This window comes from Natator depressus, chromosome 7, assembly GCF_965152275.1.
Source record: "Natator depressus isolate rNatDep1 chromosome 7, rNatDep2.hap1, whole genome shotgun sequence".
NCBI classification, from domain to species: domain Eukaryota; kingdom Metazoa; phylum Chordata; order Testudines; family Cheloniidae; genus Natator; species Natator depressus.
In genome coordinates this window covers 18332293-18359991 of record NC_134240.1, presented here as the reverse complement: position 1 = coordinate 18359991, position 27699 = coordinate 18332293, and the positions used below count along the sequence as shown (strand labels likewise).

The 27699-nt window shown below is 43.1% G+C and overlaps 1 protein-coding gene across 2 annotated transcripts in view; it reads left to right on the top strand.

Moving 5' to 3' along the window:
• Positions 1–18127: 18127 nt before the first annotated feature.
• The window catches only part of SRGAP3 (SLIT-ROBO Rho GTPase activating protein 3), a 221342-nt gene continuing 211770 nt past the window's right edge, over positions 18128–27699 (top strand). The window contains exon 1 of one of the 2 annotated variants that reach the window (XM_074957557.1): positions 18128–18773. In XM_074957557.1, the coding sequence (XP_074813658.1) occupies positions 18707–18773 (67 nt within the window). In that variant the 5' untranslated portion in view covers positions 18128–18706. The remainder of the gene's footprint in view (positions 18774–27699) is intronic. The other variant, XM_074957558.1, reaches the window with a different exon arrangement.

Here is a 27699-nt window from a genome sequence, read left to right as displayed (position 1 = left end):
CAAACTCAATAGACCCTTAACAGGCTGTAATGAAGTGTGTGTGGGTACCTCTGTCAACTACTGGAAGGAACTGCTCAGCTGTGTGTCATACACCCTGTACTGCTAACGACAAGTGAAAAATCACCTGTAGATTCTCCTTTGGTGGTAGAGACTTGTATTACTGGACCAGGTGAGGCTGCTCTATCCCTGCTGTTACTGTAATGTTCTGAGAGGCTATAGTGATAACAGTGAGAGATCAGGCTGGTGAAACCCTCCCAATTTTTTCTGATATAGTTTTTTTTTTTTTTAATATTAAAGGAAATATCTTGGGAACCTTCATGCTTTTAAAAGACACTGACATTGCTCTGCTTTTGGGTATCCTGCTAGAAAGCACAAGGGAATATATAATTCAGGAGACTTCAACTGAGGTGTGAACACAGTCCAAATCACCTCCAGCCAAACTGTTTGCCTAGGGGGAAAAAGGCCCTCTTTGTAAAGAGTTTGCAGTAGGATTAGGTCCAGCTGGGCATCAGTGGGAAGATAAAAACGCAGGACTACACAGTGGAACATGCTTACAGTGAACTTGGCCACTGTCAAATTGCTTTTAATCACGGCTATGTTGGAGAATTGTGTCAAACTATCCCCAGTGTTGCTAACCCATTGATTCTGCTCCAGTGGTATTGGGAGCCCTCATGCAGACGGATTTCTGATTCCTTTTCAGCAGTGTGCTAGTTAAACCTTCTCTGAGCAGTGTTAATTGACACGGTGCTGAAACTGGCTACCAAAGCCAGAGCGTGGTCTGTTCTGGAGCTGCCAAAGTTGCTAACGCTGGTGATGCTGAGTTGAGGTTCTCCAAGGTAGGAGTATTTTGAAAAGCTCCTTAATGTAGAGAAGGCTTTAGAGTGAAGTGGAGTCAATATCCCAGATTGTTTCAGGGGAGTGCAGCTTCACGCTGCTTATGAGGAAAGTCCCCCTCTTCGGTCTACCAATATTGCTTTCTCCCATGCTTATGGATAGCATGGTCCAGTGTCCAATTCTTATAATGCAGCAATTATTGCCTCCCAAATAAGTAGTAAGTGCTGCACTCAAATTAGCGTGTCACCTCCCCCTCCTCTAGTGTTCTGGCTGGCTGGAGAAGGACTGGGAAGTTTCCACTCTTTCACTAGGAGAAGGGTAGAATGAATCCTAAGGTCTTGTCTACTCTGGGATTTTAGCCACTGGTGCAAATTCCAAGTTTAGACATGCTTTTCACTGGGTGAGTTTACCTTGAGTTAGGTCTTGCTGTCGCGGCTATCAGGAGAGGAGAGAAGAAAAATTAGTCTGTTTTCTCTGTATTGGCTCTCGACTCCATTCCCCCAGCTTCCAATGTCCCTAGAAGCGGCAGGGGGGTAAGGAGAGAGCTGACAACCACAGCACTTTGCAGTTATATAGAACTTTTCATCTGAACATCTCAAATAGTTTAAGAAACCTTAATTAAGCCTCTCAACATGTCTGTGAGGCAGGCAAATATTATCATCTGCATTTTGCAGATAAAGAACCTAAAGCACAGAGAGATTTAGAGCTTGTCTGTGCTTTGGAGTGTGTTTTTTGTTTTGTTTTGCACCAGTGTAGCTACACTGACATAGCTGCACAAGTGCAAACCCTTGTAAATTTACTGCACCAGAATAAAAAAGGCATGGAGATATAGCTGTGTCTGTGTAGATCGTTAAAAGTGTGCCATCTACTAGCACAAAAGAATATGTAACGTTCATAAATGTGTAGAACCAATAAAGTTGTTGTTGTGCACTGCACTGGCTTCTGTATTACACATCTTGTACCAGCATACTTTCTACACTGGTGCAGTGTGTCTAAAGGAGGGGATTTCACCAGTATAAATACATTGGTATAGTGCAAAAATCCCCAATGTAGACAAGCCCTTTCGGCTAGATTCTGATTCCCTTACTGACCCTGAGCAGCACTTTACTCTACATATGACCCTACTGAAGTCAAGTGCTATTCTGCATGTGTAAAGGAATCAGAATCTGGCTTTTAGGGATTTACCTCTGGTCACACAACAAGTCCATGGCAGAACCCAGATCTCCTGACTCCCAGTCCAGGGCTGGACTAGAACACTGCCATACGGTGGGTAAAGGTAACTTCAAGATGGATGGCAAAGGTTGGAAAGCACATCAAAGATAGAGATTAAAAAAATGAAGCCAGCCCAAGACGAGAACAGGGAAGTTCCTAGCTTGTGAGACTACTAGAAGAGAGAGAGAGAGAGCAAGGAAGATTAGGGTGACCTAGCGTGAACTGTCATATTCTGAGACTGAGAGTGATAACCGGCAGCAATGCTGCTAGCTGTTAATATTTGCATAAAGATGTGAAGAGATTTCACAAATAGTTGAATGTCTGTGTCAGTTGAGGCTTGACATGACCATCAAGCATGCCTTTGGGCCTGCCCTACCAAACCCAGTCAGTGCAGGAGTTGGCATGACTGGAGGGTTGACCTGACGTGTGTGTGCGCGTCTATATGCATGCAAACAGCATCTGCATGCTATTCTGAGGCAATAGCATGTACGTTAAGCAAATCATGAAATACTTACAGTCTGAAGTCATAAACAAAGTGTGCAAGACAGCTACTGCCTAAGGAATTTTCCTTAATTTAGGAATTGCTTTGAGCAAACATTATCTCTGCTTCCTGAACACAAGCAAGGCTACTGCCCTGGAAGTAATCTGTATTAGCCTTACTGGAGTGACCACGTTGCCATAGTTACTGTTGGTTTCTGTATACCTAAAGCTTTAAATATTTATTATAATTAAATGTTTTCTTCCCACCACACCCCTCATTTAAAAATTCTCTGTGAGATGTGACATGAATTGTAATCCTCTTTCCCACCCCCTTTTTTATTGTTTTGTTTTGTGGAATCTCTACCTATCTTAGATTCTGAAATATTTAGCCAAGATCACTGATTCATGCAGAGATTTGTTCTTCAGATGTTGCTGCTTCTTTTTTTTTAGTGACGTCTGAATAACAGCCAGTCTTGACCAGATTATATAACCCTAACTTCACTTTGTTTTTATTTTGTTCTGTTTTATTCTGAGTGTAATCACATATACGATAGAAGATGCTGACTATTCTCAGATATTTAACTTTGCACAGAGAGAGGATCTTACCTGTTTGAACTAATCTGTCAAAGCAATCAAAATCTGGGCGGTGACACAGCTTGTTATCTGGGGAATTTGACACTCATTCTCACAACCTTGATGAATGTTGAAATGAAAAGCAACTTCCTTTAGAACTTGTATTTTTCAATTTGATCATATTCTGGAAATGTAACAAATGCCATTGGGATGAATCTGTTTAAAAATGGCTTTTGCTGCTTTTTTATTTCAATTGGAGTAAAATGAGTTAATCTATTTGTAAGTTTGTTCTGGACTTTCTAAAAACTTCCAAAGTCATTTGGTTGGATTTTTATTTATTTATTAGGGTATGTCTACACTTACATTTTATAGTGCTCTAACTTGCTGGCTCAGGGGGGTGAAAAATCACCCCCCTGCATGCAGCAAGTCAGAGTGCTTTAAAGCGCTAGTGTAAACAGGCTCCAAGCGCTGGGAGCTAATCCCCTCGTGGAGGTGGATTACCAGGAGCACTGGGAAAGCTCTCTCCCAGCGCTGGCGCGCGACCACACTCGCACTTCAAAGCGCTGCCACGGGAGCATTCCCTTGACAGCGCTTTGAAGTTTCCAACGTAGCCATGTCCTCAAGGCTGTCAACTGCAGTTAACTCACGTGATTAACTCAAAAAAATTAATTGTGATAAAAAAATTAATCACGATTAATCACACTTATAACAATAGAATACCAATTGAAATTTATTAAATATTTTTGGATGTTTTTCTACATTTTCAATATTGATTTCAATTACAACACAGAATACAAAGTGCACCGTGCTCACTTTATATTATTATTTTTTATTACAAATATATGCACTGTAAAAATGATCAACAAAAGAAATAGAATTTTTCAATTCACCTCATACAAGTACTGAAGTGCAATCTCTTTATTGTGAAAGTGTAACTTACAAATGCAGAATTTTTTTGGTTACATAACTGCACTCAAAAACAAAACCGTGGAAAACTTTAGAGCCTACAAGTCCACTCAGTTCTACTTCTTATTCTGCCAATCGCTAAGACAAACAAGTTTGTTTACATTGATGGGAGATACTGCTGCCTGCTTCTTATTTACAATGTCATCTGAAAGTGAGAACAGGCATTTGCATAGCACTTTTGTACCTGCCGTTGCAAGGTATTTACATGCCAGATATGCTAAACATTCGTTTGCCCCTTCATGCTTCGGCCACCATTCCAGAGGACATGCTTCCATGCTGAAGATGCTCATTTAAAAAAAAACAAACGCATCAATTAAATTTGTGACTGTATTTCTTGGGGGGAGAATTGTATGTCTCCTGCTCTGTTTTACCCACATTCTGCCATATATTTCATATTATAGCAGTCTTGGATGATGACCAGCATACGTTCATTTTCAGAGCACTTTTACAGCAGATATGACAGAATGCAAAGAAGGTACCAATGTGAGATTTCTAAAAATAGCTACAGCACTCGACCCAAAGTTTAAGAATCTGAAGTACCATCCAAAATCTGAGAGGGACGAGGTGTGAAACACGCTTTTTAGAAGTCTTAAAAGAGCAACACTCTGATGCAGAAACTACAGAACCCAAACCACCAGAAAAGAAAATCAACCTTCTGCTGGTGGCATCTGACTCAGATAATGAAAATGAAAATGAAAATGTGTCAGTCTGCCCTGCTTTGGATCATTATCAAGCAGAACCCATCATCAGCATGGAAGCATGTCCTCTGGAATGGTGGTTGAAGCATTAAGGGACATATGAATCTTTAGTGCATCTGGCACGTAAATATCTTGCAGCGCCAGCTACAACAGTGCCATGCAAATGCCTGGTGACATTACAAACAAGAAGCAGGCAGCATTATCTCCTGAAAATTGTAACCAACCTTGTTTGTCTGAGTGATTGGCTGACCAAGAAGTAGGACTGAGTGGACTTGTAGGCTCTAAAGTTTTACATTGTTTTATTTTTGAATGCAGTTTTTTTGTACATAATTCTACATTTGTAAGTTCAACTTTCATGATAAAGAGATTGCACTACAGTACTTGTATGAGGTGAATTGAAAAATACAATGTTTTTGTTTTTTGCAGTGCAAATATTTGCGATCAAAAATAAATATAAAGTGAGCACTTTATAATAAATGGTATTCTATTGTTTAACAGCGTGATTAATCACGCAATTAAGTTTTTTAATCACTTGACAGACCTACTATTTATACATTCATGCCAGTTCCTTTCGTCTCCATATGTCCAACCACTTATGGCATCTTGACTGATGTCTCAAAGTAGTAGCGCAATGTAGTCACATATTTTAAAATGGTTATATGTACAGAATGCGTAAGGACACAGTGGGATTTAAAGATTTCATCAGCCTGACTTGGATGATCATGTTGCTGACTCATGCCAAAACCATGGATGAATTAAGCATGTCATCCCACATGAGTGCCAAAAAGCTGTATCACATCACACCATTATGTATTTGATCTGTGGCACATATATTACAGAAAAACTATGTTACATGTTTCAAAGAGTTCCTAATTTATTTTTACTAGAACTATTTTTTGTATCCCTCCACCTTGTGCTCCAGGCTTCATTAGTACCATGAGATCAGCCATACAGGACTTTGTTGGAGAGAGAAATTATAATTACTACTTTTTAGAAACCTTTAATTATTATTTAAATTAGCTTTCTTTGCCTTGAGAAAGTATATATCAGCATCTGTTTCATTTGTCTGAGCTGCTATGCAGACTGTCAGAAAAATCTCCACCATTGTGTAGGGACTTACCAAGGAGAGGCAGTGTGGTCTAGTTGGCAGAACACAGGCCTGGGACCTAGGAAGTCTTTGGTTCTATTCCTAGCTTTGCTACAGGCTTGCTAGCTGACCTTGTGCAAGTCACTGCTCTGTGCCTCAGTTTCCCCTTTTTACAAACGGGGATACTGATATTGCCCTCCTTTGTAAAGTGCTATCAGATCTACTGATTAAAAGAGAAAAGTATTATTATATGTATTGCAGTAGAATCTAGAGGGCTGAGCTGAGCGAGGGACTCTGCTCTGCTAAGCATTGTACATACACATAGCGAAAGTCCTTGTGATGAAGAGCTTACAATCTAAATTGACAAGCCAGACAATGTCTGGGAGAAAGGAAGTATTACTTGTCCAGAAGAGGAATTGAGGCACAAAGAGATTCTGGCTCCATTGAAGTCAATGGGAGTTCCACCATTGACTTAACTGGGTGAGGGTTTTACCCAGAGAGTCTGACTTTCACAAAGCATCACAGGAAGCCTATAAAGGAAGGAATTGAACCCAGCTTTCCTGGGTGTCTGTCCAGTGCCTTAATGACAGGGCCTTCCTTCCTCTCAAGCCCTGAGCTATGGATACTTTTCTTCTCCTTGCAGCGTGGTCTCATTGGTTTATTTGGGTGGTTCAGTGGGTTGGTGAGCAGTAACTTTCTTGAGTTGCTAATATTCTTGAATTCAGCTTTTTGTTCTGATGCTGAGAAGGGAGCCTCTCTGTGCCATCACTTTCCACTCTATGCACTTCCTCTACAAACAAAAAATGTGATCCGGACCAGACAAGAATTCACAGGCAGAGTCACTGGCAGATTCCACAACGTCCAAGCTATAAGAAACAGCTGCAAGGTTGGTTGGATGAGTTGCTAAGTGCTCAGTATTAGCTCTGCTTTGTCACTGGAGTAATTCTGCCAGACATTAAATTTTTATATAGAGCAGAATTTACTCTACCCCCTTGTTGCTCCTGATGCTGCAACTAAATGCCTGGACTAAATGGCACAAACAAGCAACAGATTAACCAACAGAGCAGGGTCTGCAGAGATTCCCAACAACGGACTGGTATTTTTCTGAGCTAAGGGGGTTAAGGTAATATCTTTTATTGGACCAATTTCTGTTGGTGAGAGAGACAAGCTGGCGAGCTTACACAGAGCTCTTCTTCAGGTGACCTGAAGAAGAGCTGAGGAAGAGCTCTGTGTAAGCTTGAAAGCTTCTCTCTCTTGCCAACAGAAGTTGGTTCAATAAAAGATATTTCTTCACCTACCTTGTCTCTCTAATATCCTGGGAGCGACACAGCTATAACAAGACTGCATACTGTAATGGAAGATAATGTATTTCTCTGAACATTTTGTTTTGTTGGCAGCAGACACAGATAGCCCCTATGTATTGCTTTGTGTGTTCCTTACCTCAGCAATTGCATGGTCCAGCCAGGGGGTTCCAGCAACTAAGCAACTGCTCTGGTTGGAAATGGGAAGACAATTTCATGTCCAGCTAGTTCCCTGTGTGCTTTCTCCCGGATGGTCTCTATCTACCAGTGACAAGGCTGGGTTGATTTCTGTTGCTTCTGTCTGTGCTGCAAGCTCCTTCAAGGAGACTTTTGGAATAGTAATTCCCTTGTCTTGCGTCAGTGAAAGGCTCAGGCATTCAACTTTCCTGTTAACCTTTAGGCAGAGCTGAGATGTAAAACAAGCAGTCTGGTAACTGCTTAGCAAAAGTTTAAAGCATGATCTACCTGGAGGTTTTTAAAAGGTATGTAAGCACTGAGCAGTGGGATGCAGAAAGCTCAAATTAGCTCCTCCCCATGAGCACTGAATGTTTGCCCACTCCTATCCCCTCTCCTACACACACTGGACATCTGTTCTAAGGGTTAGGCTGACCAAGACATGGGCCCTCCCAGCTATCAGTCCCTCATTATGAAACAGGTGGAAAGCTCATGAGAAGTTTGTAAATTCCCATGCTCAGTTGGAACGTGGGGGCCTTACAGTACTCTGTGTAGAACTCCAGGCTTGCGATGATGCCAGAATACCAGGTTAGTCCTGGTCGCTTACGTGTTAACTGATGATTTATTATGACCAGCACAATGCTCGAGACAGCCCTGTTTTCTCATTTCTTTAACTACAGTGTCTTGCTACTCTTTTTTACTCCACAATTGCATCTGTCCACAGTAGAATCAATTCTGCCTTTCCATCTTCTATCTTTCCCCCAGTTCTTTGCCTATCTGCAGCATACCACCACATTTGAACTTACTGATGGAGTCCAGACTACAAAACCCCCCATCTCTTTCCATGTCCCCATGCTATGCTATCTCATTTAACCGTCGCTCTCCACTCTAGCTCCATTTACCATAATGAGCCATCATCTGGCTCCTTAATTATTGGCATCATCCCCCATTTCCGCCCCCTCCCTACAGTTGTCACATTACTCATCAAAAAGTCCCTTTTGATGTAAGCACCCTCAGCAGCTACTGCCCCATATTCAGCTTGCAATTTCTAAGCAAATTGCTGGAGACAGAATAATCTCTCCAACCATCTCCATTTCCACAGTATTCTTGACTCATTCTTAGCTGCTTTGTGCATTGCTGTGAGACTTACTAAATGATGTGAGCTGACTGATAGTTGATTTATTGAAAGAAGTCAGTTGCCTTTTCCAGTTTGCTGAAGGCCTTGGAGTTGCTCAGGCCAAGGTAAATTTTGTGTTGAAGTATCTTTAGCAAATGATAATGCAAATCATGAAAAACAGAGAGAGGCAAGAACAACCCGCTTCCTGCCTGGAATGTCATAGAATATTTACAGTCAGCAACAGACGGTTTAGAGTAGGCACATTCTTTTGTCTCCCCCATCCAAATATATGGCTAGTAGTTCACGGGGTATCCTCATTGGTCTCAGTTCTGTGCATGACACTACTTTTATCTTCTGTCACCTTGAACACTTTGTTGGTGTCTCTGGATCCCTTCTTCTCTGATTTGACAATAACTTGTTAACTGTTCTTTCTGTGTCTCTGGTGCCTGTTGCACCTGGGCCTCTCAATCGCTCTTCTCTGGAGAGACCTAGAGCTATTCTCAGACCCTTTCCTTCTACATCTACCTCCTCCCAACTGAATGCATCACTTCACAGCACCCAACTCTCTCCTTAAAATCCTCCCCATCCCAGACTCTGGCCTACCAGCTCTCTCTGTGCATAAATGCCTGTCTCCATCTGAACTGGCATTTCACAAGTACTTTTTTTGTTTCCCCTCAGGTCCTATAACACTTCTCATCTCAGACCTCCCTTTCACCTCTCCGGTCTGTAATCATGGAGGCCTCCCAACCCTATGCTCTCCTTTGCACCTTGGTGTGCTACACTCTGCAACTCTGCCTGTTGTCACTGTCACAACATGGCTTCCTTTGAGTTAGCTCTACTGAATCACTCATTCACGCAGCTGTCACTTGGCTCCTTGATTGCTGCCATTCCCTGCTTGGTGACCTCTCAAAGCCACCTGTCTCGCCAAACTCCTGACTGCTCAGGACAGCAGCACAGCTTCACCATCACGGCACCTCCATTCTCAGAGACCACAGCTGGTTCTCTATCCACTCCTGTATCTGCCACAAAAGTGCTCTCATCATCCTCAAGGCCATTCACATGGACACCCTCTTCTATCTCATGATCACTTCACCCTCTACCAACTTGACTTTATCTTCTGACTCCTCTGTTCCCTCATTCCCTTTTCTTCGTTGGCCACAGTTCCCTAGCTGCTGCTGTACCAGCTATCTGAAATTATTCACTGCCTTCCCTCTGCCTTGCAAACGACCCAATCTTGCAAGGCTGAAGTCAGAGGGAGTTGTGGGTGCTTAACCTCTTGCAGTCTGAAGCCCTAATTCTCTACTCTCCATAAAAAATCACCTCCACCCAAGGCCCCATCTCATTTCACCATCAGTCTCTTACTGATGGCTCCTCTTACAACTGCTCAAAACTCACTTCTCCAATGTTGTCCACTAGGGCTGGGTGAGTAACATGCAATGAGTAACTTACTCAATGTTTAGCCTCTTTTTCTGCTTGCAGAATATCTGTGAGTAGATTACAATTTCTTTCAATGTATTCTACAGAGAATCTAACGAAGGGATCAACTGTGAAGAGTCAAAATTTGAGTTCAGTTGGGATTGGGCATATAAACCACCTCTTCCCAAACCCCCATGCTGTGCTATCTCATTTCATCATACCTTTCCACGCGAGCTCTGTTTGTCGCAGCCATCACAAACAGTTCCTCCAGCACATATGACTTTAAAAATGTGGTGTTAGTGAATGTGGTTTTTTTGTTTGTTTGTTTTCTGCAACCCAGGGATGCTAATTGTCAATATTATTTGACTCAAAAACTGGAGGAAAAAGCCTGAAAAGGAACTGTTCACTCCAATATAAAATAGCATTTTTACACAAGTCTATTTCATTGTGTATATTAAATATGAATTAAATATTTTAAAGTATAGTATGTATTCAAAATCATCTTCCCCTGGAATCAGTGGAAAAATAAACAATAGAAGGAGGACCAGTCCTTTAGTATGCCAACACCGTTTCCTGTGTATTTCCTTACCAGTCACCTGTAGAGTTAATACCCTGATCCTGTAATGAACTCCATGTAATGGACCCTTGAACCCATACAGTGCCCAGCTGATTGATTAGCCAATCAGGAGCAGGGCTCTGCCTACGCAGAGCTCATTATGGGATTGGAGCCTAAATTTGTAAAATGGTTTTGCTTATTTCTGGATTTTATTTGCTTTGGATGATAGGCTAGTGAATTCTACTTTGGTTTATAGTGAGTTTCACTTACTGGACATAACTCCCAGCACAAGGTCTGAGTTGCAAACACTGCAGGGGAATGTTTAATGCCAAACAAACAACTATTTTCATTGGTATGTTTTTAGAAAAGCATGGAAACGGTTTATTGACATTTAGGTTTTGTGAAACCCTACATTTAGGGTCAGTCTTGACCAGAGTATATCCTCTTACATCACACATTTACCAAACTTTATTTTCCCAAATTACACTTATTGCATGAAATGATACGAATCAATATGGCAAAGGACAATTATTATTGATGAATTAACAGAAATTGTGACAATGCATTGTAAAGGGACATATCTGTAATTTAGATTAGTGATGCTATGTCATGATTTTCAATGTAAAGAGGGAAGGTAAGGTCTAGGCAAGGCAGTGAGCTTTGGGACAGAGCTGAACTGAAACTCAGGAACTCCTGAGTTCTAATTACAGTGCTGCAAAATGTAGGGTATAATTTTTTCAGAGCTGTGTTTCTGTGCCTGTAAGACCCGGAACATTCGGGATGTGCGGTTCAGAAGAGATTGCTGGGTGGAAGTTGTTGGAGGTAGAGCCAAATGGTGTGTGAACATGAGTGAGCTAGTGCTGGATGTTGCCTGTACATTTTTTTTTTTATTCTGCTAACTTGATTCATTTTTATTGTTGTGTCCCAACGAATTCATTGGGCCTGATTCTCCCCTTGCACAACTGTAACTTGATAAAGGTAAATGGAATTACACTGGTGTAAGGGGAAGGTGAATCAGGTCCATTGTAGTTTATTTAAGGCATGAGTGGGATATTGGGTTCTGGAGAGACAATGCCAAGGAACATTTCTGTAGACTTGAGCAAGGCATGTAACATTGATGCTTCTGTTCCTGTGTTGCATAATTTCATGATTTTATCACCAGTCTCACAATATTTATAAAGTTTTTCATAAAGTGCTAACTGCTGGAGTCATGTGATCATATGAGAACCTCAGCTTTTTTTACTCTGCATGGTGGTGGAGAAAAGCTTGAAAATATGATTACCAAACAGTTTAAAACCCCAAAGATACACAAACAGACTGTGATGCTGTATGGAATATGGGAGACACTTTATGATATTGTTGATACCAATATTACAAAATTGCAAGGAATCTTACCAGATATGCCATGTAAGGTATCTTTGACAATGTTATGCTTTGCCAAGTATGATGATCTTGTTTATATGTCTGTATCACCTTTATATTTTGAGTTATAGATATGTATGGTATTTCTGTATTTCTAAACTTGTGCTGTGTTTCTGGGTGACACCCCCAGACTGCCTAGCCTGTTCGATGGCCCATCAAGGGTCATCAGCTGTAAAATGAAACCATTGAAAGGAGCTAGGGGATACACCTGATGAGTCAGCAAGACATGTAGGGACATGCCAATGAACAGAACTCTAAGGCCCTGTCTACACTGTCAGCTTTCTGTGCTGTAACTCCCGAGGTGTACACGCTGCCAAGCCACTTAATGCCAAGCCACTTAATGCGCAGAAACTGTGCAGTGACAGCACTTTAAAATAACCACCCCAATGAGAGGTGTACATCTTTCTGCGCTGGGGCTACAGCGCTGCAGTGCCAGTGTAGACACCCTGGTCGATTACAGCGCACCGATTGGCCTCTGGGAGGTGTCCCACAATGCCTGTTCTCGCCTCTCAGGTCATCAGTTTGAACTCTACTGCCCTGCCCTCAGGTGACCAACTGTCACCCCCACCCCGTAAATTACTTTGGAATTTTGAAAGTTCCCTTCCTGTTTGCTCAGTGATGCGTGCAGCGGTCTCAGAGCATCTTTCCAGGTGGCCATGACGGCTCCACGCACCAGGTGATCCCCCGCTTAGAGCGACGCCGAGCTGCTGGACCTCATCAGCATTTGGGGAGAGGAGGCTGTCCAGGCCCAGCTGCGCTCCAGCTGTAGGAATTATGATACCTATGGACAGATTTCACAATGCATGACAGAAAGGGGCCATGACCAGGACACACGGCAGTGCAGGGTCAAAGGGAAGGAGCTGTGGAATGCCCACCACAAGGGATGGGAGGCAGACCGCTGCTCTGGTGCTGCGCCCACGAGCTGCCAGTTCTACAAAGAGCTGGACATGAAACTCGGCGGTGACCCCACCTCCACTGTGGATACTTTGGTGGCTCGCATGCCACTCAAGAGTGGACCGAGCCAGGAGGAGGAAATCTTGGACGAGGATATGGAGGGGGAGGGGGACCCAAGGGCAGAGGATGACTCGGAGGTCAGAGATGCAGGCAGCCAGGAGCTCTTTTCTACCCTGGAGGAGCCTGGCCAGTCACAGCAGTCAGAGCTTGGCGAAGCGCAAACAGGAGAGGAGGCCCCTGGTAAGTGGATTTGATTTTGGGAATCGCTGAAGCGAGTTGTCGGGGGCAGGAGGGTTGCAGAAAGCAGGCTTGTCCCCCACTTCATGCCTAGTCTGAGCAGTGGAACAGGCTGTTGTTTGACTCCCTCACTTCATGGGAATCTCCCTCAGAGATCTCCAGGAAACTCTCATGGCAATACTGGACAATCTGCTCCCACAAGTTCCTTGGCAGAGCTGCTTTGTTTCTTGCCCCATTAACGGTAACTTTCCTGAGCCACTGTGCCGTCACGGCAGGGGACACCATTGCTGCACACAGGTGAGCCACATAGGGGCCCGGGCGGAAGCTGCAGTCTTGGAGAAGACCCGCCCTTGATTCCCTGCTCACCCTCAGCGGTGAGATATCTTCCATACTGATCACATCCTGTGGAAAATGTGGAGACAGGAATGATTATCAGGCCCCCCCTCCAGTGCTGGCTCTCCCCAAGAGCCACATGCCCAGTGTACAGCAGGGTCTGGGAAGAGTGATTTACCCTGCTGCTGTGGCTACTCACCATTTTGGGGGTCTTGTGGCTCAAGTGTGCTTGCCTGGGGTCAGCCAGTTAGTGACAAGTGTATGAGTACTGGCTGTGTTTTAAATCAGGGAATCAGTGTTCTGTGTGTTGCGAACAATACTGCCTCTGTAAAATGTTGCATTTAAACTTTACAGAGATGACCTGGGGAGCCCAGCCTCCCTCTTTGTTATCGGCAGCTAAATGGCTGCACAGAATTAGGAAGCGGCCAAGAAGAACTAAGAGGACTTTCTGCATGATGTTATGATGCACTCTGCCACTGAGAAACAGGAATTGAAAGAGTGGTGGGACAACGAGAAGAGGGACCAAAAGGAGAACGCGGTATGCCAGAATGAAGCTACGGAGTGGCTCTTAACAGTTATGGAGCGCCAAGTGGACATGCTCCAGGTGATACTAGCTCTGCAAACTGAGCAGCTCCGTGCTTGCCCTCCCCTGCAGCCGCTGTCACAAAACTCTTTCCCATCCACACCCTCCACACCACCAACACACTCTTATCAACCTCCTGGCTCCAGTCTATACCCGCGGCATTCCACTCCTCCCCCATCACAGTGCAGCACTACAGACTCCCAGTACCCACTGCATTCAACACCCGTCCCTATGCAGTTTGGCCCTGCTGAAGTACAGTACCCGCTGCATTGTATTCCAAAGGAGAAGGTTGGATATGATCGCTGGACATAAACAAATCTTTAGCCATCTTGGGACCCCACCTCCTCCTGGGACCTTCCCTTCCCCCATCCCCCGCACTGCTGATGGGTTTTTTTGTTTGACTCTCTCTTCTGGTTGTTGTTTTTTAATAAAAGAATTGTGTTGGTTTGAAAGCAATCTTTATTCTATTAACTGAAAGCAAAAAGAGCCCTGTAAAGCAGACTAGCCTGTGTTAATGTCTGTGAAATGCCCACAGTGATCCACAAGCGCCCGGAGAACCATTGAGAAATTAACCCTTGCAATTAATGTATTCGGTGGCTAGGTTATCTGGTGCCAGAATTGGAATATGCGTGCCATCTATCACCCCTTCGCAGTTAGGGAAGCCCATTTGTGCAAAGCCATCTACAATGTCATGCACATTGCCCAGAGTCATGGTCTTTTGGAGCAGGATGCGATTAATGGCCCTGCAGACTTCCGTCAACATGAGTCCAACGATTGACTTTCCCACACCGAACTGGTTAGCTACCTATCGGTAGCAGTCTGGAGTAGCCAGCTTCCATAGTGCAGTCACCATGTGCTTTTCCAACGGCAGGGCAGCTCTCATTCTCGTGTACTTGCACCGTAGGACTGGGGCGAGCTCATCACACAGTCCCATGAATGGTTTCAGAGTATGGTTTCACGAATGTTGCTTTCCTCATCCGAAAGTTCTGTAGCCACTGCTTGTCATCCCAGACATGCATCACAATGTGATCCCACCATTCACTGCTTGTTTCCCGAGCCCAAAAGCAGCGCTCCACTCTGGTCAGCACCTCTGTGAATGCCACAAGGAATCTCATGTTGTAACTAGTACGCGTGGTGAGATCAATGTTGTACTCCTCTTGCCTTTGTAGTTTAAGGAATAACTCCACTGTCACTCATGACGTGTTGGTCCGAGCGAGCAGCATACTGGTCAACAGTTCGGGATCCATTCCTGCAGCCCGAAGAGGCAAGGTGCGCAGTACACAAACGTTTGAAAGATGGCGCCAAATGTGGACCGAAGCACAGGGATTTCTGGGATGCGAAGTAATCCATCACGGGGCATTGGGACAGGATCCAGAATGCCCCATGACCCCCCTCCATCTTCCCATAACTCTTAACTCCCAGCAGAAGAGGAAGAGATGCTCTGTGGGATAGCTGTCCAGAGTGCACCACTCCGAATATCGCTGCAAGTGCCACAAGTGTGAACACGCTATTGCGCAGGCAGCCGACAGTGTGAACACACAACAGCGGTTTCCCTTCTGTGCGCTCTGAGCGGCGCAGTAACTCCACCAGTGTAGACATACCCTAAGGCTTTTCCATGCCATGTGCTGTGCAGCTTGAGTTTGGGACAAAGGAAGTACAAGCTCCATGACGCTGCTGCCTTTTATATTCTTTTGACATCTCCATTTTGTCTTCATTCCTGCTTCTTACCTCTGGAGTAACTTTTCTACAAATGAAGCTCGGAACAAAGGAAAGAATGACCCATCCAAGCTGTGGATGTGTTCCAGAGGGACTTCCAAGCCAGCAAACTCTCCAATACTGCTAAGAACCTGATATATGGGCTTTGAAGTCTCTGTATGTATCTCAATGCTTTATCATTTAACAACTCTCTTCTTGTTCTTTCTTTTTCCTTATAATAAACCTTTAGTTTTAGACACTATAGCATTGGCTGGCAGTGTGGTATTTTGGGTAAGATCCAAACTAATATTGACCTGGTAATGTAGCTGACCTTTTGGGGTCAGGAGAACATTTTGTATATGCGAGCAGAGTTTTTAAATAACTTCTCACTGTACTGGACCTAGGTGCTGATTGGGAGTCAGAGAACTGGAACACAAGAAAGGGAACTGTGTGATTTCTTTTTTCAGCTTCTCTATAACCAGTGTGGGGGATCAGAAGCACAATTTGTAACTGGTTGGTGAGTTTAACTTCAGTGTTAACTACCAGTTTTGGGAGTATCTGCTCTCCCTTTTGCAGCCTGCCCTGACCGTGGCATTTTCATTGAGGGCTGCCCCAGGAACCCCACATCAAACAGAGCCAAAGCTTATTATTTTTAAAACTATTGAATTTAATATTTAAAGATATTGAAGCCAGTCTAAAAATTTTGAATGCTTGGGATTGGCAATGCTGAAGTTTTTCATTTGTAATATGGGGACAGTAATACTCACCAATGTCATAGGGTATTGTAAGCATTAATTAATTAATATTTGCAAAGTACTTTGAGTAGGCAAAATGCTTGGTAAGAGCCAATTATTAAGTTATCAAATACCACATTAAAATTAGGAATGTAAAATGTTAACCGGTTAACCGGTAAGCAGTAGTCTTACCAGTTAACCAGCTGTAACTGTTAACCTCGGGTTGGCTGGCCCCAGCGGCCCCACGCCACCCGGCCGGAGCGGGTCCAGCTGTGCCGCCTGGCTGGAGCAGGCCCAGCCCCAGTCCCAGCTGCGCCGGCTGGATGGGCCCTAGCTGCCTAATCAGTTAACCGTTTAAACGAAATATTTTTAATAGTTTAAACAGTTAACTTTTAAAACGGTATTTACATCCCTAATTCAAATGTTCCATGTGTCAGAGAAGCCCACTAGGGGAAGAGCAATCAACAGAATTATTAGGAACAAGACAATGCCTATTTACCATTGTTTTTGTAGAGCTCTTTAAGCCTTTGATGTTGGGCTCTTTTACATCTAGCTGTGAATTTCCTTGCTTGGATGGGCTTTTATGAGGCACTGTTATTTTCTTGCTCTCTTTGGTTTTAAACATTTAATATAATATCTGTGTACACAAGACAGGGGGTGGGGTGATGGAATTAAAAATATGACTATTTGTATATTTAAACAGATCCTATAGGGAGGGACACATTAAAAATGCATAGAGTGATATTGTATAGATCAGTAATGTTGCCGTCTGTGTTCTATATAGGCTATGACAGTATATACTCTACCTGCTTGTTAGGAGGTTGCTCTTTTCGCATTTGGGGTTGGGAGGGAAATGTGTAGGAGGACTGAAGTGTTCCTTTTGGTTAATCATAAGAGTGAGCTAGGACTCCCATGTCTTAGTCTTAAATCCACCACTTGCTCACTGTTTGACCTTTAGCTAATTACTGTGGCCCTAATCCTGCAGTCTTCTCAGTCTAGGCAAACTCTTGCACCCCCTTGAAGCCATAGGTCTTGTTTGCGGGGTATGCAGGGTGTTGCCTCAGGCAGGCATGGAATTTGGTCCTTATCTGTAGCCCCCTTGGCTTGGATGGAGATGCCCCAATAGAAGTCAAACTACACCCACGCTTGAAGCCCTATTGATTTCAAGGATGTAAGGTTCTGCCTGTGCATAGGGCATTATTGGGGTTTTTTATACCTCACTTTACCCAGCTCTAAAAGGGGTACCCTATTCCTCACTCCCAAAGGATGGAATGAAGTTTTAACAAATGGCTGCACACGCAAAGCCCCTCTTAATCAGTGGATCTCAAGGCACTGCAATTGATTTTTGCAACAACAAAATCCTTTTACGAGGCTAATATGGAGATAAAAATACTGGCGTCAATACTACAATCAAGGCAAACAAAAATCTATGTGTTATCTGTCCGATCTCTTCTGCTCAGCCCTTCAATTCTCTTTACCAATAGCATTTAATTAAACGAGCAGAGGAGACTTTGCCCAGCGCTGTTGTCCAGGGCAAATGCGTGCCTTTCCCAGTGCAGAGTGGCTCCATTCAACAGAGCGAAGTTCTGCTTTACACCTTTTTTGCAGAGCTCATCGCTGCCTCTTGCAGTGAGTTATGCGCTCCTGTAGGCTACAATGTGTCAGTTGTTATAAAATCTGGGGGGAGGAGCCAGCCTGCGTGACGTGAGGAGAGCTCAATTCAAGCCTGCAGTAAAAAGCAGGGCTGTGCACAAGCTCCAGGGGAGTGAGCAAATGCATTTCCAGCGGGCAAACTTCTATCTCTGGGTTTTAATCCTCTCGGCTCGTCAGACGTGCTGAGGGGTGGGGGTGTGAGGAAGCGAAATGAGAGCCCCTTTTGCAACCTGACCTTCTTGGATTAAAGCCAGGGCTTTCCTTGCTTGCTTTGGGTTTGACTACATGCTGCGAAGGAGGAGTCCTTGCGTGTGTGTGTTGTTGTGCTAGGCTGCTGCTAAACTGTGATTAATATATATATTTTTAAATCGCTCTGAAGATTTGGGTGCAGCTCAGATTCCCCCACCCCCACTCCTACCTTTTAGTATTGTTTCCACAAGGGCAAGCTCCCAAGGTTCCTTTCTGGTGCTGCAGCCCCTGGGTTGTTGCAAATGAAGGGAATTCTTTTTGCAAAGGGAGAGAAGGAGGGATTTTTATCTTTGCAGCAAAGTGAAGCACACACGCTTGAAAAGCTGCGAAACTGACTCTCTGTGATCAAATTGAGCGGAGCAGACGGGGGGACTTTAAAAAAAAAAAGAGAGAGAGAGAAAGGATCCTGGGATCTTTTAGATCTTTCAAAAGATGTCATCTCAAACTAAGTTCAAGAAAGACAAAGAGATCATAGCAGAATATGAAACTCAAGTAAAAGGTTAGTGAACGCTTTACCTTTTTGACTCCCTCCCCGCCCTTCCCTCCTTCTGTTTCTCATTGTCAAATCTTCTTATGCATCAATAATCTTATTGTGAAAATCCTGGATAAGCAGCCCAAGCCCGGATTGTTTTATTTTCTGCTTTTGGCCATACAGAGAGAACGAGCGGTTTGGAGTGTGGATTATCTGATGGATGGGTAGTAAAAGCTGCATTGCAGTTGTAGGAAAGCTATATGGCTGGCTTTAGGAGTGTCAGTTTTAGTAAGATCCATACTTCCTCTTCTTGATGGTGATAAATCAGTCTAAAGCCATTTTGATAAATTTCTCCTGCCTCAGGTAAAGTAAAGTCCTTTTCTAGGTGGCTATGAATATGTATGCATCAATCAGTTGTATACATAAAGCAGTTGACATTTAGTATGTATTCTGTAGGCAAAGATGTATACCTCCCACATACAGCATTTTCACAGATATTCAGCATATTCATATTAACAAATATTGAGGTATAAGAATACTATCTATTCCATGCAGTAATATTTAGGATATATCTTAATACTACTAAAACCAAGGATGTTTAAATGTAGGACTGGCACTCCATCCTTAGCTCCCAGGTCACACAATATTATGCCTAGGCATCGTGGTAGAACATATGTTGCACACACCCTCTGCTGTGAAACCTCTGCAATAATAGGGTGGGTTCTGTGTGGAATTTCTGGCATCAGTGTATGTATTTATTCCTGATTCAGTAGCTCTGCGTTAATGTAACGTCATTTGTGTCCTTCCTCCCTTCTTTTAAACAAATATTTAAAAAAATAATAATTCTCATTGAGAAATTAAGGCCCAGTGCCTGGGTGACCTTTTAATCTGCAGATTATTGACACGATAGATTGTGCTGTCTGGTGTGGAACCAATATCAATGTCTGCTTATGGCTTTCTTTAATCTGTGGACTATTGACAGGATAATCCAAAGAGCTGTTACAGTCTGTTGTGTTTGCATGCTCTCACCATCTGCTGATAGGCACCAATTCTGTGGACTGTTGACAGAAATAAAATCACTGGGAAATTTTGGATGTGAAGTCGATAGTGAGCAAGTGCTATGCATTAAAACGGAATGGTCACCTTCATTTTTTTTTTTTTAAAGTGATAACTTTCCCATGAAATTAACAGTTGAGACCCGGATCCTGCAAACACTTAATTCATGTTCTTAAGTTTATGGGCATGAGTATTCCTTTTGAGTTCAGGGGGTCTACTTGCATGCATAGGGTTAAACACAAGTGCAAGTGTTTTGCAGGATCAGGATCTTAAAGGGTAAATGAGATTATTGATGTATTTTTGGAAGTAAATAAATAAAGTGTACCTTATTTGTTTACATTCTGGTAATGTAGGCCCTGATCCTGCAAATACTTTTGCAAGTGACTTCATGCCTATGTGTAATTCCATTTAATTCAATAGACTACTTGTGGACATAACAATTGTGAGTAAGTGTTTTGCAGGATCAGGTCCCTTAAGGCAGACTGCTCTATTTCTAAATTTTACAGATAAAATGCAATAATAAAAAAAAATTCCTGAGTTGAGACCACTGAATGCCAAATTTCAGGCACTGAGCTTATTTTTTTTACAGCTGGATTTATAATGGAAAAGTTGGCATCTTCTAGTCTAATGATAGTACAAATGGCTCTGGTGTAGTGAAAGGAGGGGTGGATGGCTGTGTGTGTGTATAATTGCACATGAATAATGTGTGTTTTCTGTATGGTTTTATTCTGATTGTTAAAAACATGATTTTTAATACAGGGCCTCATAATTGCACTATTAATTGTTCTTGGATATCCTGGAATTCTGTCAGAGAACTCCTTAATTTTGTTCATAGTACCATCATTATAATAATCTGTAACTTGGATTATTTTTGTTGATGGCAAAAAACTCTTGCGCTTGCAATTTTAAACTATTCATTGTCAATGTGTTTCCATTTAAAGAAAATCCAGATTATATAGATGGAAGATTATATGGAACAGCTCCCATGACCCTATAATAATTTTTTGTTATATAGAAATTCCATATTTCGCTGTTTCTAAACCTCTGGTTAAAGGAGAAGCCTTGTGTAGACTCTTTATATTAGCAGAGTTAAAAAATGTAAAACTGTGTGAAATGCCTCAATGAGGGAAGACTTGTGAACACTTAAAGTAAAAACTTTATTTATTTTATTCTCAGTAAGGGTCAATTCGCTTGTGTCAGTTTCTTCCTGAATTCAGCCATATTTCCCTCCCCAGATACATCATTTAAATTGAACTGCTGCTTGGATGGCTCAAACCAGTGCCAGATGGGAAGGATTTTGAGGAGGGGGTTGTCAGTTGATTTTGTGCCATTGTTTACTCTCTTTTGCATTTCAGCCTTTTGTAGCCGGTTTTGAAGAATGATAGAACAGTCACAACATATACTGCTCGGTGCCAATTACCTTTCTCCTCATGTATAATTTGGGCAAAGTGATGTTATTGCACCCTGCAGTGAAGCAGATGAAATTCTCTCTTAGCCTACGAAATCTCTCTGCTTTAAAAGGGAGGGAAGGGTTTGCTTTTATTCCTGAAGAGTGACCCATGCTTATACAGTGTTTTTTTTTTTTTTTTTTTAAAGATGGATTGGGCCAAATGTGGCCCCTGCTTCTACCCCTCCACCGCTGACATCACTAGGGCTGTGGGAGGATTAACTGAAGATGGGGTAATGGGTTACTCTTTCCAACAAGTTTTTCCATGAATATCTCCATACCCTTTTGTGGTGTGTGATTAGGTTCAAAATATTAATTTGCCATGACTGTTCATTGTCTGACTTCAACAAAATGGAAATGTTGAAGCTGTAGGATCACTGGCACTGGGGCTGTACTCATGGAATGTATTCTCCTTTGATGGCCTGTTTCATCAGAGCAATCGGGACTTGGGCCAGGCCACTTTTCTGGGTGGCAGCAACAAAGAACGGAGGCTCATTTTACCCATTGAGTTGGGATAATTTTCTTAAGGTTATTCCATTCTTATGGTGCCTTTTGTAGTAACCGAAAAGTCTGTTTTCTGATACAACCACCTGATCTATCCTTTAATCTGACTGTATGTTAATTTATGCGTTGCTGAAGATTGCAAACAGTGAGGAGAGAGGATTTGTTTAGGACGATGCCAAAGCATATGACTAGGACTAACAAGATGAAATTAAGAAAAGGGGAATGTACACAGTGGGTCTGGTTCTGGTTCACTGCTGCCCCACTGCAAGTTTATGCTGGCATGATTCCTGTGAAATCAGTGGAGTTACCCCTGTATAAAACTGGGGCTAGGATGACCAAATCAGGGCCAGAATTTTGTATCAGCAGAAACTTCCTAGCAGATGCATTTTGGCTGGTGAGTCGTCTCCACAGGCCGTGGTGGGAGCTCCCTTGGTTGAGACATTTAAAGAAAAAAAAATCTCATAGATTGGGCAAAACACTAGAAAGTGTACTGTAGGGAATAATTGTGCACTGATGGCCTTCCCCACTCTGGCAGGATGGATGTTCTCAACTTTGGGGGTCATGACCTCCTCTCCTTCCTCTCTTCCCCAGTGTCAGGGGGTTGGGGTCACTCTGCCCTTCACATATTGCTCGATGGTCAGACTAGGGGTACAGTCCTGGCTTTATTGAAATCTGTGGCAGAACTCCTGCCAAACGCATTGTGGCAAGGACTTCTCCTATAGAATCAGAGCGGTCCCTTCTGGCCTCTAAAATCTGTGAAATGTATGGGTCCAGTACGGAAAAGCCTGGGAACTCCTGGAATAGATAAACCAGTCCGTCTTTCTCTTAACTGCTGTGGTTCCACGAACAGAATGGCTACTTGCATTGAATGGCAGTGCTTGCAAGGCTGAGCTTTAAAACGAAGCCAATCTTTAAGAGGGAAAAATTATGCTTGCGCAGGAATGTTTATTTAATTGTCTTTGATCATGTTTCATAATTGTGCACCCAAATGGTGGTGTAGTTTAGAGCTCCAGATGTTGAGCACCACTGTGCAGAATACAGCAAGGCCTGTATAGGGAAGCCTGAGTTCCTCCTTCAAGGGAGGGCATGTTCTGTGAATATCACGCACCTCCTACATGAACAGAACGGAGTGAGGTGCTTTGGATTCCAGCAAATGGTGCTCTAATGTGCAGGATTTATCAGTGTACATTTATGGTGCAAACAAGTTCCTTCACTAAAGCCATGATGGCAGCCTTCCAACATCTGTTTTCTCTGTCTCTTTCTCCTTCCCCTTTGTGATGATCAGATCTGTAACCAAACTTCCCCCATGTCTCAGTGTGTTCAGATCCATGTATTTGGTTCAGGCCTATCTATATCTGACATATAATCTTTGCAGTTATTAATCCAATTTGGCTCTCCTCCAAACCTGCACTACCCTTTTGGAGGCAATGGGCTGCATGGATGTAAGCTTGAGGAGAACTGGCCTTCTGTTTTTCCTTCCAGCTAGCCTAGGTCTTGTCTACAAAATCTCCAACGAATGACTAAAATGGAGAAAACTAGTAAGAGAAAGAGACTAATGGAAACAAAATTCTGGCATTGAAACAGCTGGCACATGACTATAACAGGAGAAAATTGAAGAAGCATGTCTCATTATGGAGAAGAGGCCTGAATTCTGAACACAGGGCTACAAAGTGTTCCAAAAGGCTAGATCAAAAAAGTGGGGGAGAGCAGAAAAAATTCACACATTTATTTCCACCTGGGGAGAGAGAAAAGGAGTTTGCTGTACTGGTATGTTAAAATTCCACCTCCCAAGAAAAGACCCATGATCCATGCAGGGAGGGTGATTACTGGCACGTACAACATCAGTTTATTATAGAGGAAGTTTCTGAGACTTGTAATACAATGGTGACCAAAATTATGGCTATAGTAACTGGTAGTTTTCTCATCCAATGTGTCAGAGGCCAGAATGGAGAGAACCTAATTCCCACCTCTTTAACCCATTAACAAGATGGGGATAACTAGGCTAGAAACAGCAACCCCTCTTGATGAAGAGACCACCATGTGATTATATATGGTATCTCAAAAATCAGAACGGTTTACTTCGAAAAACAAAACCCATGATTCCAGACAGGTCATTGCATGTTGCATGCATGTTAATGTGCGTGGATGTTGCTGCTAACAGCAGTCACTTTAGTAGGCTAGATGCATATCATGGAAGCTGCCTTTAGCTGAGATGAGAAAAAGGGACGAATATTAAAACACTAAAATTGACTTGGTGGGGAAAATATGTGATCTAAACATCGCAACACAATACATCAGGGAAAAGCTAGGTGCAATAAAGAAAAACAAAAATGCTTACCAGAGGAAAAAATCACCGGCATACTGAAAGAGATAGAGAGGTTGGAGAAACACAATGAATTTTAACAGTAACCCTAGCTAGCAATAGTAGAAACAATGTAGATGAAAGCCAAACCGTACTGCCAGTGAGGTTACTAGGGAATTTTGCCTTTGATTTCAATGAGAGTGGGTTCAAATCCAAAGCTTTCTAAGGTGTGCAGTTAGTTGAAGAGGAACTGAAAGAATAAAAGATCGGAATAGGTGTGGAAGTGACGCAAGATGTAAACAAACTGGAAAGAGCTCAGAGAAGAGGGAGAAATGGTTAGTGTGCTGGCTGGTTTGATTTGAGGAAAGATTAAAAGAGCTGAATGCCAACTAAAGGGAGCGTGGGGGGATGTGATCATATTTCTAACTAGAAGGTAATAAAGCTCTGAAATAAGCCCCCCCCCATTTCCCCCTACCCCCACAGGGGTTGTGGAATCCCTCATCACCAGAGATTTTTAACCGGTTGGATATCAAGGATGGTCTAGGTTTACTTGGTCCTTTCTCAGTCTGCGGCCTGCACTTGATGACTTGTCCAGGTCCCTTCCGCCCTTCATTTCTATGATTCGGTCTACAAATACCTGACGGGTAATAAACACAGAGGATGGAGAGGAATTATTTAATGAAGTTTGAGATGGTTGGACTATGGATAATGGGAGGAAACAAAGGAAAAAGAGCATTTAGGCTGAATATCAGGAACCTTTTCCTGACTGTGAGATTTCAGTTGTCCAAAGCCCCACTACTGTGCCATTTCAAAAATAGACTGGACAGAGCACTAGATAATATACTGAACTGTGTGTGCGGTCTGACGAACTGAGCTCTGCCTCGATTTTGGTCTTGAGCAATTTGCTTGGAGTGACAATCAGCTCTGCCCAGTCTCCAAATAAGGAATATGCATCACTTATGTCCCATTTGAGGGCTGAAATGGGATTAAAGTGATATGTAGTCCTTGGATGCAGGGGTGATTTTTCATCCCTAATGTCTGTGTGTGGCTGGCTGGCTGGCTGGCTGTCTCTCTGGAGAATGAGGATAGTTATATTTACTTACCTCATGGTGGAAAGGGGGTGGTTGTGAAGATTAGTCAATACTTGTTCCACACTGTTGAAGATATAAGGTAGTTATATACATATACAGATAGGTATGTTACTAGGGGGTGATGCAGGGGGTTAGGACTAGGTGACCTAAAAGCTCTTTTCCATTAGTAATGTCTATGCAGTTGGATAAAGTGGACGTACTGGATGATAATATATGGCTTGTATTTCTATGATGCCATAGCTGAAGGGTCCCAGAGGGCTGTGTTGGGGAAATTGCTCTTAGATCCCTAGGCTCTCTTGTTTGGGGTGTCTCGCCTCTCTTGTTTTCTGTGCAAGAAGAGGCATAATCTGTAGAGCTTTCAGTATGCTGATGAAACTCAGCTTTGTCCATATCTTGACTGGTTCAGGAGAAGCAGTGGGGTCCTTTACCTAGTGTCATCTGAAGACTGGAGCATGGCTGAGAGTGAGCTGTCAGTAGCTCAATCCAGATACAATGGATGTGATGCTGTTAGGCTGGGAGAATGCAAAGATACAGCAGAGATTACATTGACCCCCCATGACTGATGGTGTGTGCCTGCTGGGTATTGCCAAGGTTCATAATTTGTGTGTCTAGTTAGACAGACAGCTGCTGCTGAACAATAAAGTAGCAGTTGTGGCCAGGGTGGCACACTTCCATCTGCACTTGGCTGGAAAGCTTCGGGCTCTTCCCTTCAGATTCAGATCTCACTACCCTTGTCCATACTTCTGTCATTTCACGATTAGACACCGCAGTGACGTTGCATCTTAAATCTCCTTGGCAGGTGAAACCATCTGGATGAGGGGAATGTCTTAGCAAGAGCATGACACAGCACTCACTGATCTGCACTGCTTTGCCATTTGACTTCTGGCTAGGACTTAAGATGTTGGTTTTGATCTGAAAAGCCTAAATGGCCTGGAACTCTCCCTACCTGAATGACCACCTCTCTCCATGCGCCACAGTGCCCCAGCTATAATCCACAGAGACATTCAAGCTAGAACTCCCTCCATATACAAGAGAGCGGTCTGCATGTTCTCCAAGAGGTGCTCTCATGGGGGCTGCTTGACTATGGAATTTACTCCCAGCTGGTTCAAAATAAGCAGACTTTGTTGAGCTCTTGAAGAGGAAGGGAGGGTAGAGAAAATAGGAGAGGGTGTGTGGCTGAATGGGGTATTGGTTAGTTTGTGATTGCTTGGTTCCCACTGGGTGTCATTAAGGAGGGGGTGAGGCTGATTTGGAGGCTCTGTTATGATGTGTGTATGATCATCAGTGATGGCAGGTAGAGCTATGGATATGTGCCCTTTTATTTTAGAAATAAATAAATAAATTCTGTTTGTCTGCCTTTTGTCAGGCCATCTGTCCTTTGGCTGTCCATAATGGTCTGTGTCTGCTTTCAGGACCTTTCTTTCTCACCTCTCTGGAACACTCATCACTACTACTCTCTCTTTGTGTCCTCTGCTGTCAGTTAATGGGTCTGAGGTCCTTACTTTTTACATTCTGCTGCTGCCCTACATCCCTTTTCAGTTGCCAGAATATGAGAGATGGGCCTAGAAATAGCGCCAGGAAGCTTCTGTTGGTATTCTTCAGGCTTGTTTTCTGGATACACATTTCAAGATGCAAGCTTTCTTCTTTGCATTTCCCAGATTTTTCAGAGGCAAGAATGGATCCATTAAAAATAAATGCTAATCAAGCTATAGGCGCATATTTATTACATCCCTGTTAAAGCTACTTGTACAATACAGGAGATCTTCGGATGCACAGTTTAAAATGAGCATTTTCAGACATAAAATTTTAATTGGTCTGTCTGGCCAGAAAGATAAATAAATGTCTCTTCAGCTTCATTACTGTCAAATGAATGATTTGTTGTTTTAAATGTGGCAAAACTAACTACTTTTAATTATATAAATGCAAACGTGAATGATTCAGTGTTATAAATCTTGCAGGGAATTAGGCATCCTGGTGATAGCACTGTTTAATTTGAAACTGCTTGCTGGGGCTTCTGCTAACCCTGGCAAAATACAGGTCAGCAATACCCTGTTGGTCACTGTTGAAGCTGAGACCCCACAATGCTCTTTCATCTCCTTGTTCTGCTGTCTGTCTGGAAGCTGAAGAGCATCCTCCTTGACCCATGGCTATGGGAGATCTTCTTTCACTGGTGGCTTTGGCTCCATTGTGGAAGAATTGCTTGGGGCTCATCTCTTGTACATTGAGGACTCTTAACAATTACTATATGAATTGGGGGTAAAACCAGCATTTTAGTGGCATTAGCACATGAAAGTGATTTCTGCGTGAAGAGGGCCTGCAGAATCCAGGGCCGCCAAGAACCAAAGCATCCTCTTAATTTTCACTGGAGAACTGCACTTAAATTTTACATTGTAGCAGCTAATCCCTTCCCACTGGTCCCACTTTGCTCAGGAAATGTAGAGTATTTCGATATGAAAAGATTCTCAGTGTCAGCAGCCATAGTTGAGAAATGGCAGGTTGCCCTAAACCCAGCACCTGCTCAGAAGGCCAGTTGGGTTGTTGTTCCAGACCTTA